This window comes from Canis lupus, chromosome 4, assembly GCF_003254725.2.
Source record: "Canis lupus dingo isolate Sandy chromosome 4, ASM325472v2, whole genome shotgun sequence".
In the NCBI taxonomy this organism is placed as follows: domain Eukaryota; kingdom Metazoa; phylum Chordata; class Mammalia; order Carnivora; family Canidae; genus Canis; species Canis lupus.
In genome coordinates, this window is record NC_064246.1 from 59,101,933 (window position 1) to 59,112,791 (window position 10,859).

At 49.2% G+C, this 10,859-nt stretch overlaps 1 protein-coding gene across 4 annotated transcripts; it reads left to right on the top strand.

The window, feature by feature from the left end:
• Positions 1–876: 876 nt before the first annotated feature.
• RPS14 (ribosomal protein S14) lies at positions 877–7,696 on the top strand. 4 transcript variants are annotated; one of them, XM_025434720.3, is made up of 5 exons: positions 877–1,179; positions 3,487–3,637; positions 4,817–4,978; positions 6,508–6,584; positions 7,578–7,696. In XM_025434720.3, exons 2-5 carry the CDS (start codon positions 3,489–3,491, stop codon positions 7,643–7,645), a joined length of 456 nt encoding a protein of 151 aa, XP_025290505.1. In that variant the 5' UTR covers positions 877–1,179; positions 3,487–3,488; the 3' UTR covers positions 7,646–7,696. The 4 variants fall into 4 exon arrangements, with proteins under 4 accessions (XP_025290505.1, XP_048965205.1, XP_025290506.1 ...); XM_049109248.1 differs by having other exon boundaries at positions 1,129–1,179; positions 3,487–3,641; XM_025434721.3 differs by having other exon boundaries at positions 1,165–1,282.
• Positions 7,697–10,859: the final 3,163 nt, after the last annotated feature.

Below are 10,859 nucleotides of genomic sequence, written 5' to 3' on the forward strand. Positions count from 1 at the left end.
TTTTGATCGCTTTTTTCTGCCCCCACTGATGCCACCTGAGTCTCAGCTACTAATATCTCTCCCCTCTAAAGTGGAACCCCTCTTTATATTTTTTAAAAAGATTTTATTTATTTATTCTTGAGAATACACAGAGAGGAGAGAGAGAGAGAGGCAGAGGGAGAAGCAGGCTCCATGCAGGGAGCCTGACGTGGGACTCGATCCCGGGTCTCCAGGATCACGCCCTGAGCTGTAGGCATCGCTAAACCGCTGGGCCACCAGGGCTCCCCAGAACCCCTCCTTCTATGTTAGCCCCTCACCTCCACCCCCATCGGGAGTCTAATCTCCACAGAGCATCTTCAATGATCTTACTAAGTCAGAAGTCAGATTCTGTCATTTTTTTGCTCAAAACCCTCTGATGGCTCCATTCAGAATTAAAAAAAAAAAAAATATATATATATATATACACACACACACACACACACATACATACAGACACAACCTACTTCTCGGCCCTTCCCCATATCTCCATCTATACATTCTCTCTTCCATATGTTAGAGAGATATATGGAAGTGGCATTTTAAACATAGGGGCTTTGCAGTCAGAATTCTAAATCAGCCACAAATGTGTGATCTCAGTGATCCCTTATCTGTAAAAAGAAAAATCAAAACCGTTACCTAGTTGATAATTTTGTGAGGATTAAATGAAGCTATGCATATAAATTGCTCAGCCCGAGCTAGTATACAATAAATACGGAATAACTTCTTATTCTGCCGAGTACACGTAGGAGACCCAATCTCTGATGATCGCGGTTGTTGTTGTTATTACCCTCCACGCCACGAGGAGCGCTGCTGCCCCCGGGCGCACGAGGCCCGGGGTCAGGATACAGGAAGTCCTTCTAGCCGCGGCCGCGACTGTCTTTGCACACTGGTCCGCGTCACTCAGTAGATGTCGCTGCTTCGCGCGGCCTCCGAGGCCGACCCGCTCGCAGCGACATCGCCTCCTTTGGTGCTCTCTTCAGTGAACCGCCTTTCCCGAGGGCGAGTCTTCAACTCCGTGGAAACGCTCAAAGCGGGCACCTTCCGGGAGCCGGCCTCGCGGCGTGACCTCGGGCGTACACTTCCGGGGATGCGGACGTGACCCGTCGCCCCGCCCACTCCCGCTCTCTCTTTCCGGTCGCGGAGTCTGAAGAAGACGCGCAGGTAGGAGGCCTGGGCGAGGACAATCGAGCGGCATCCTGTGGCAGGGGCCACCCGTCGGGGCTGGGGTCGTGGGCCCGGGGGGCTTCGGCGGCAGCCGAGTGAGGTGCGGGCGAGAGGGGCGCGGCCGGCCGCCCGCAGCCCGAGGGGCGCGCCTTGTCTCGGAAGGAGGCGGGCTTCCCTCCAGGAGGGGCCTGTGAAGTGGGAGTGAGGGGAGTGAAGTGAGTGCGGCTCCGGCTCCAGCCGGAGAGGCCCCGGCAGGGGCCGCGCGGCAGGCGGGTGGCGAGGGCGCGCGGACCCTCGTCGGGGGTGGCCTGTCACTTGTGCTCCGCCGGCCGCCTGGCGGCCCCAGGCCCGACCCCGGATAACCTAGTGCGTTTCCTGGTTGGGGATACGGGGTTGACCGCGGCCCCGGTCCCATAGGGGCGGAGTGAGGAGCTCGAGGAGGGAATCCGGAAGGACGGCCCGTGTGGGTGCCCTCCGGGGTGACTGCGGAGCCTCGCACGTTGCGAGCCCTGGGCGCTTAGGGCGCGCTGCCCCGAGCCGGAAGGGGGGGCGGGGAGCGTGCCTCGCTGGCCTGAGCGCTGTCTGTGGGACTCTGATGCGACCTCCGAGGACCGTTGTCAGCACCGCTCTGGGGCGCCTCGGGCTGGGGAGAATGGGCATTTGTGGAGGGGCCGCTGGAGGGATCGGTGTTCGTGCCCCCTCAGCTGAGATCCGCCGGCGTCTTCCCGGGCTCCTCCCGGCCGACCTTGAAGCTCCACTTCCCGTGAGCGCTTGGCGCCCTCCTCACAGTTCTTGCTCTGCTGGATCTAATTGGGCGCGGGAAGTTAACTTTGGGTACACCCGAGGCCTGCGCTGGTGGCCCTTGCTGCGACCCCTCACTAGGCCTGTGGGGAGGGCCCCGGGGCGTCCGGGAGAGCAGCGGAAGTGCCCTCTCCAGCTCTGGAATGCGCGCGGTTCACGGGGCCGGGGCGTCCTGACACCGGAAGGGAGTGCGGGCCTGGGCGTGGGACCGGTGTTCAGGGTCAGCCTGGCTTCACAGACTTGGGCAAGGCCGCGCCTGTCCTCCGGAGGGGTACAGCCCGAGTCACCCGAGCCCTTCTGATGTCCCCCGTCTTCTGAAAACGTTAGGAAATGGCTCTGGATCTTGACTCTCTGGAGGGCCGGGCGGGCCGAGGCTTTGATGGCCAAGTGGTCCTCTCCTAGCGTCCCACCTTATCCTCACCTGCGTTCCTCCTGCTCTAGTGTCCGCCTCCCCCAGGGCCTGTGACCGTGTAATTGCACCTCCATTGCCGGCCACGGCAGATTAGAGTTATAACTTGGTTTCGCTGACAATGAGTTTCGGGGATGGGGCGTTTCTCTTAGCCTTCCAAGAGGATGTTGGATATTGCCTTCAATGCTCCATTCTAGTAAAAGTTTAAGAATTTGGTTTTAGTCAGTTTGTGGACTGACTAAAGAGGATAGCGGGAGATTGGTTGTCAGAGGATGGGAGATAGCATTTAAACTGGCTTTTGGAGGCATCTGGTGGAGCACAGGATAGAATAGGGGACGGAGCTAGAGGGATATGTGGGTAAGGGACCCTTGGATTCTAAGCCAAGGGATTGGTGCAGAGTTTAGGCAGCAGGTGTCACCAGTTATGGGTAGGTTATTGGCCTTGGTCTTTCACTAACCTTTTTGGATGTGCTCTTACAGTCTTTTTTGAGCCTAAACTGTAAATGGTATGGGGGGTGGAGGGGAGGGCAGGAAACCAGAAGCAGTCCTGGCTTTAGAAGTATTGTGAGATGTAGACCAGGAATCCCTAAACTTGGTTCTCTGCTCTGCAGCTGACCTGCTATGTCACCAAGAACAAGTCATCAGCAATTCTTCAGGAGGTATACTGAGGGCAGTAAGGCCCAGGGATGATTGCTTGGCCTAGATTTGCAGAGTGGTCAGTTGAACTTAAAGGTCTCCAGAGACCGAAGCCAGTGTGATGTTCATGCTTTTGAGGCCCACTTCTTAAAAATTTGAGGGCTACTTACAATCTGCTGTTAGAACTCTAAGCTGCTTTCCTATAAATGCTATGAGCTGAGCTTTTGGTAAATTCAGGAGAAGGGTTATCTCAAAGTACTTTGCTTTTTCAGCCATCAATTGAAAGCCCCCTAAATGCAGGGAGAAAGGAGTTTTAGGCAGAGATGAGATTACACAGATCAGGGTGGAGGGAAACACGACACAGAGGAGCAAAACTTGGAGATTTCCTTTGATAGCCGGGAAGAAGATTGTGGCAACATCTCGTCTATTACTAATGTTGGATTCTTTTCCTCCTTTCAGAAATGGCACCTCGTAAGGGGAAGGAAAAGAAGGAAGAACAGGTCATCAGCCTTGGACCTCAAGTTGCTGAAGGAGAAAATGTGTTTGGTGTCTGCCACATATTTGCATCCTTCAATGACACTTTTGTCCATGTCACTGATCTTTCTGGCAAGTGAGTACCTGGGTGAAGAGGCACAGACCACACTGGCAAGGGTCTGGGGGAAGAAATGCCCCTGGAACTGGGTGGCTAATGGGATTCTCTTAAAAGAATTAAATAGAATGTTCAGATAAGGAAATGTGTTTGGGTGTTTGGCCACAAATACTGTGATTTCCCAGGCACTTGGATTATGAGAGAAAGAGATATCTTCTGTGCCCTCATGATCTTTAAAGTGTAATTATTTTTTTTTGTATTTTTTTATTGGAGTTCGATTTGCCAACATACAGTATAACACCCAGTGCTCATCCTGTCAAGTGCCCTCCTCAGTGCCCGTTACCCAGTCACCCCAACCCCCCGCCCACCTCCTCTTCCACTACCCCTTGTTCATTTCCCAGAGTTAGGAGTCTCTCATGTTCTGTCTCCCTCTTCTGATCATTTCCCACTCATTTTCTCTAAAGTGTAATTCTTGAATCTTCAATCTGTTCATACTTTGTAGGAGGAGGGGTAGACAGGAAGTCTGCTCTACATACAGGTTCTGGCTGTTACTAGCAAGTTTTAGTGACATGTGAAGTCACTCAAATTTGGTTTTCTCATATAAGGTGAGGTTAATAGTGCCTGTCTCATCAAGCAAGTGGGAGGATTTTTTTTTCTAAGATTTTATTTATTTATTTATTTATTTATTCATGAGAGAGGCAGAGACACAGGCCGAGGGAGAAGCAGGCTCCATGCAGGGAGCCTGATGTGGGACTCGATCCTGGATCCTGGCATCACACCCTGAGCCAAAGGCAAGACCCTCAACCTCTGAGGCACTCTGGCTTCCTGTAATTGGTAGGATTAAATGCAAAGGTAAATTTATATTGTCAATACAACGTTCAGTTATTTAGAGCCTTTGAACCCCATCAGGGCAGGACCCACAACAGTCTTGTTAGGAGTGTGCAAGATCAGATCATGATCCCAGGGTCCTGGGATTGAGTCCCATATTGGGCTCCCTGCTCAGTAGAGCGTCTGCTTCTCCCTCTACCCCTCCCCCCGCTTGTACTCAAAATCTTTAAAGAAGAAAAAGGATGATACATGTTCAAGTTGACCTTCATCCTCTGCCATACCTGAACTGTGGCACTCTTTACTTTGTAGGATGGGATAAGCACTCAGGATCCTTGATGGATGCGAGAAATGACTGTGAGCTTTTGTTCCCAGGGAAACCATCTGTCGCGTAACTGGTGGGATGAAGGTGAAGGCTGACCGAGATGAGTCTTCTCCCTACGCTGCCATGTTGGCTGCCCAGGATGTGGCCCAGAGGTGCAAGGAGCTGGGCATCACTGCTCTCCACATCAAACTCCGAGCCACAGGAGGAAATAGGTACATAAGGCAGGGGCTGGATGGTGAGATCCCTGGGCATGGGTGCCAGAGCACCTGGATTTGAGGTTTGGTTTTTCTTTTGTGACTTTGCACAAGACATTTTGTGTTTGTATTTTATAGTTGATTGCTGCACCACTGCTTCTACTCCCTCCCTCCCTCCCTCCCTCCCTCCCTCCCTCCCTCCCCAACTTACTGTGTTTATTGAGCACTGAACTGCATAGTTGATATATTCTAGGCACTAGAAAAGAATGATGGAAAAGGTCAGCTGTAGCCTTTACTCTTCCTGTGTAGAGATGCCTAGGCTGGTAGGAGAGTCTGACTTTAAACAGCCTGAGTAGGGGAGCATGTGCTTTCCATTTGTGGCAAGTGCTGGGAAGCAAGAAGTACAGTGTGAGGAATGGGAGTTAGTGATAAAGTGTAATTTCATCTAAGACCTAAATATTGTGCCAGGAATTAGTCCAGTGAAGGAAGGGCAGGGGGAGAGTATTATAGCCAGATAAACCTGCAGGGAAAAGGTCTGAGTGGGAATGAACTTGGTACATCTATGGGAAAGAGTTGCATGAAGTGTGATCAGAGAGATAGGGAGGAGCAAGTTCCTGCTAGATCTTGAAGCAGTAAGGATTTGGACTTTAGCCAAAGAGGGTGGGGGGAGCCTAAGAACTTTTTAATAGTAATGACTTGATGAGACTGGGTTTTGTTTTGTTTTGTTTTGTTTTTTTGTGAGAGAGCACACATGAGGCTGGAGGTGGGAGAGAGACAGGAGGAGAGAGAATCTTAAGCAGACTCCATCCTCAGCACAACCCTGGGATCATGACCTGAGCTGAAATCAGCTGAAATGCCTGGGTGGCTCAGTGGTTGAGCATCTGCCTTTGGCTCAGGGCGTGATCCTGGGATCAAGTTGCACATTGGGTTCCTTGCATGGAGCCTGCTTCTCACTCTGCCTTTGTCTCTGCCTCTCTCTGTGTGTCTCATGAATAAGTAAATAAAATCTTAAAAAAAAAAAAGTCGGACACTTGACCACCCGAGATACCCAGGTGCTCAAGAGATTGGGGATTTTAAAGATGACTGCTGTATCGGGGGCCCTTGGCTTTCTCAGTAACAGAGCACATGACTCTTGACCTTGGGGTCATGAGTTCAGGCCTCACGTTGGGCATAGAGTTTAATGTTAAAAAAAAAAAAAATTCTGTGTGGGCAGTAGACCCGATAAAATGGTCCTCTGGAGGGATGCTAGTGTCTTGGTTTGGGGGGAAAGGAGGAGCTAGAAATGGACAGATCACCAAAAAAAAATTTACAGCCTTTGGCAAGAAGGACAGTCCCTTAAATGGGCTGCAGGCAGAGCAGAGCACAAATTGATCCGTGGGCCAGAAAGTATGAAAAGAAAACATACATGGCCCAGTAAGTTTTGCGTGTTTATTGTTTGGCCCTTTACAAAAAGTTGCAGATTCCTGAACTAGAGGGTTGTGGGATCTTAGAAAGAACCGCTGACAAGTTGGACAAAGCTTTTCTTAATGTAGATCCTCATTTCCTAGAACCAAGACCCCTGGACCTGGGGCCCAGTCAGCCCTCAGAGCCCTTGCCCGCTCAGGAATGAAGATTGGGCGGATTGGTAAGTACCCCCCTCTAGCTAGCACTTGGATTTGCTTTGAATCATTGACCCCAGAATGCTTGTGTTGTACCATTGGGATGCAGTGCCTGGTCTGAGGACTATTTGCAGGTTGGATTGTCGATGGGGGTCTCAAGGGGCACCATGTGACAATTTCTCCCTAAGCACCCCTACCACCTTGATGTAAACGCTGACCTTCCTTTCTGTACTGGGACAGCACAGTTTGGTTTCTGAACTGTTCCCACACTGCCTGGTGTGCAGGGCTTGAGACAGTGGCTGGTAGAACCTGAAGGGAGATGAATTGTCTCCCCTTTTCAGTGTTTCTTAAAGGAGCTGGCATTTTGTATGGTCTGTCCCCGAATTATAAGACCATCAGCATCCTTGGTCCCTGCCTACTAAGTATTAGAGCATGCCAGTCATTGTGATGATGAAAAATAATGCAGGGAACAGCAACACCCATGGTTGAGAATCCCAATGAGTTCCCTACGTCTGTAATGCCTGCCCCCTCATGCCTGTGAGCTCCTGGCCCCTTAGAGCTCCTAAGAAGGTGTTATCCCTCTTTCCGGGCACATGGTAGCACCCTTCCATCTAGTGTTCTGACCTTTTCCTTAAATCTTAAGGTTTTGTTTTTTCAGAATATTTTCAACTTTTTATCTATTGGAAAAGAGGGAGTCTTTAGTTGCCCCTGTTAGGAGAATCTTTCCATTAGAGAGTCAGTGGGCTGGGTGTCAGAAAGCTGATTTCCCACTTGCTTCTGGCATCATGTAAGTTGAGTGCCTTTTCTGACCCTCAGTTTTCCCTTCAGAAAACTGAGTTCAGACCACATTAGAAATTTTGAAGAAGCACCAGATGGGGCAATCCATGTCTGTTATATACTGAAAATTCATGTGGGGAGCAGCGGGACTGACTGTTGGTGTGTTAGACCACTGGTCTAGGGAGGCCTGGACTCTTTCCCATCCATCTCTAGGCAATGATGTTTTCTCTTCCTCCCCACAGAGGATGTCACCCCCATCCCCTCCGATAGCACCCGCAGGAAGGGAGGTCGCCGTGGTCGCCGTCTGTGAACAGGATTCTTCAAACTATTTTCTGTTAATAAATTGCCTTTGTGTAAGCTATTTTGACTCTAGTCTTCTCTCCTTTGGGGATATTTGATTCTTTCTCCTAACTCCATTTGACCAGGGCATGTGTGCGACTGACCTGCAGTCACGGGTACAGGACAAAGCAGGAGGCATTTAGTAGATATGAAAGGATGTAGATAACTTGCCAAACAGGAACATGGGAGGGATTGGTTAGGCCCCTGACATTGGACAGGGTGAGCCTGTGTTCTGTGAAGTGACTTCCTGGGAGGACTAGCCTAAGGAGAGAGGTAAGGTACCGGTGCTGCATGCAGTTGGTCTTTTCCACGCTGCTTGTTGTGGCATTGTTGCCTCCATCATCTAAGCCGACCGAGGCCTTAGAGACCTTGTTTTGAAAGCAGAGATGTTGGTTCCAAAAATGGACTAATTCTTAAAGAGCCGGAGCAGAGTGGAAACTGTTGAGCCAAGTGTAGTCTGAGCAGAAGAGGAGGCTTCCAGACTTGAGCCATATATAAACACATGTGGGTGTATACTCGCCCCCCACACCTTCTGTGCAAATTGGGAGCACACTCTACCGCATCTTGCTTTTTCTCACTTGGCAGATCTTAGAGATTGTTCCACATCAGTACATAAAGTACATAGAGATTCAGTCACCCCACAAATACACACTAAGCCCTATTTTCATCAGTGATTAAAAAAAGTTTTTGCTCTCCGGAAGCTTGCATCCACCTCCGAGGACCCAGTGGCAGCAGATGGTACGGAGTGTTCTGCAAAAGATTAGCATAGGGCCCTGTGATGGTGGCTGCTACACTGTTGGATGGTTAATAAAGTGAGCTAGAGAGAAGAAAATTATTAATGTTCTGAGGAAGAGAACATAACATTTACAGCACTCTATCAAAAAAATCCACATGTGAATACCCACACAGTTCAAGCCTATATGTCGTTTGGGGGTCAGCTATACTCCTTCAAGGAGATGAGAGCACTTCAGCTTTATGGTACTCTTTCTAAAAACCCATAACGCAATTAGAGGACGTTCTGCAAAATACAGGGTTTAAGTCATCAAAAGTGATGAAAAATGAGAGAAGACCAGAGATTACAGAGACAATTAAAGGCAGCATTGGATCCTGAACCAGAAAGAAGGTATTAGTGTGAAAATTGGTAAAAATCCGAGTAAGGCCTGAAGTTCAATTAGTAATGTACCAATGTTAGTTTATTAATTTTGATAAACGTTTTGTGGTAGTGTAAGATGTTAATAGGGAAAACTGGATGAGTGGTATACAGAAAAGCCATATGATATTTATAACTTTTGGGTAAGTTTAAAATTACAAAGCAAAAATGTGAGGGAAATGAATGAGGGTACTTACAGCCTGGTTTCTAAGGCAGGATATGGTGTATAGACCCTCAAATGGTAAACTTGAGATTGCGGCTTGAGGGGAATAACCACTCAGCCATTTAATGAAAATTCCCATGATAACAGGCTGCCTCATGGGTTATAAAAAATAAGATGAAAGTGTTGAGCACAGTGCCAGGCTCTGAAGAAGCTACTGGTATTATGCCTGTTGAGTTCTTATGCCAAGGAGCTTGAATGACAGCTGGCTGGAATCCTGGTGGAAAAATGCTGGCGGTTGTTAGAGCATTCTTTTTTATTTCCTGTGATGGGACTTTGCAACTTGTCCTGCTGTTTCCTGGTAACCAGGGATGCAGTCAGTCAGGTCTTTGAAAGCAGTTCCTTTCAGGGTTTTGTTTGCAAGGAGAGCCAATTTGCGCAGCTTGGGTTGGAACAGAGCAGTCTGTTGGCCACAGGCATGCAGGGCAGGATTGGATGAGCCATCGCCCACCTGTGACACGGATCATGAGAGCCCAGCCTTGGCAGGTGAGCCTGATGCCATGAGCTACAGCTGCAACCTCAACCAGGACCCTAGAAAGGGTCCCTACTGCCCACCTGCCTCCTTTCTCTGTCCTGAGCTCCTATGAGTCTCTCAAACAAGCCTCCCTGTCTCCCCTCTGGCCCCTACCTACCCCTACACCACATGTTTCGTTATCTGGTCCAGCCACACACAACCCTCTCTCTGCTCAAGTCATACCTACTTCCCTTCACTTTTCAATTCTCTGGCCCTTCAGTCGTCTGCTCATGTTCCAGCTTGGCTCCTTCAGCATCTCTTCCCCCACCCCACCTCACTGTCTTCTGCTAATCTGTTAGAGTCAGTTCTTCATCCCTCTCAAAGTCCCCCTTCTGGCTGCCCCTCTAGGTGCTTCACTGAATTCTCATGGCACCCCTATTTCCCATGTGCCACCACTGTTCCCCTGCATTCTAATAGCCTATTTTCCCCAATAACCTGTGAACTCTGAGAGGGCAAAGTAGGTCTCATTCAATGTCTCCGACCCCAGCCCTCAACGCAGTCTCCAAAGTATAGGCTCAGTAATGATTTGTTTAGTGAATCACTGAAAGAATAGGTGAACGGGCTTCCCACTTCTGTAAACTAAATAGATTCTATAAACTAGATAGTTTAAAGAGCCTTTCTGGATCCTCAATAACATAAGTATATGCATTCCTATGCCTCAAAGAAATAAAGGAGGGACTCCTGGGTAGTCAGTGGTTGAGCATCTGCCTTCAGCTCAGATTGTGATCCCACGGTCCAGGGATCCAGTCCCCTATCGGGCTTCCTGCGAGGAGCCTGCTTCTCCCTCTGCCTGTGCCTCTGCCTCTGTCTGTCTCTCGTGAATAAATGAGTAAAATCTTAAAAAAAAAAAAAGAGAGAGAAAGAAAGAAGAAAGAAAAAGGAAAGAAAGAAAAAGAAAGAAAGAAAGAAAGAAAGAAAGGAAGAAGAAAGAAAGAAGAAAAATCTCCAAGGGCATTCAAGAAATGAGGGGGAAAGTCCATTAATAAGAAATGGCTGAGGGAACACAGAGCTCTTAGGCAAAGAAAGTTGGGGTAGCCCTCCTGGCAAATACCAAGTCTGTGCCAGGAAGTTAAGTTTAGGCTCTGCCCTTAACTCTGTCCTCAGCCTCCAGATGAGGGCGCTGAGCTTCACCTTCACAATAAGCCAGAAGTCCTGAGATTGGGCTAATTAGTCCTGAGTAGGACTGTTCCGTGCTCCAGTCAAAAAGTAAAAGCAAATCTGGAAAGAACCACAATTGAGGCCCTCTGGGTTCCCACAGATAAGGTTCAACCAAATAGGAGCCCTCCTCCCCCCAAGAAAGA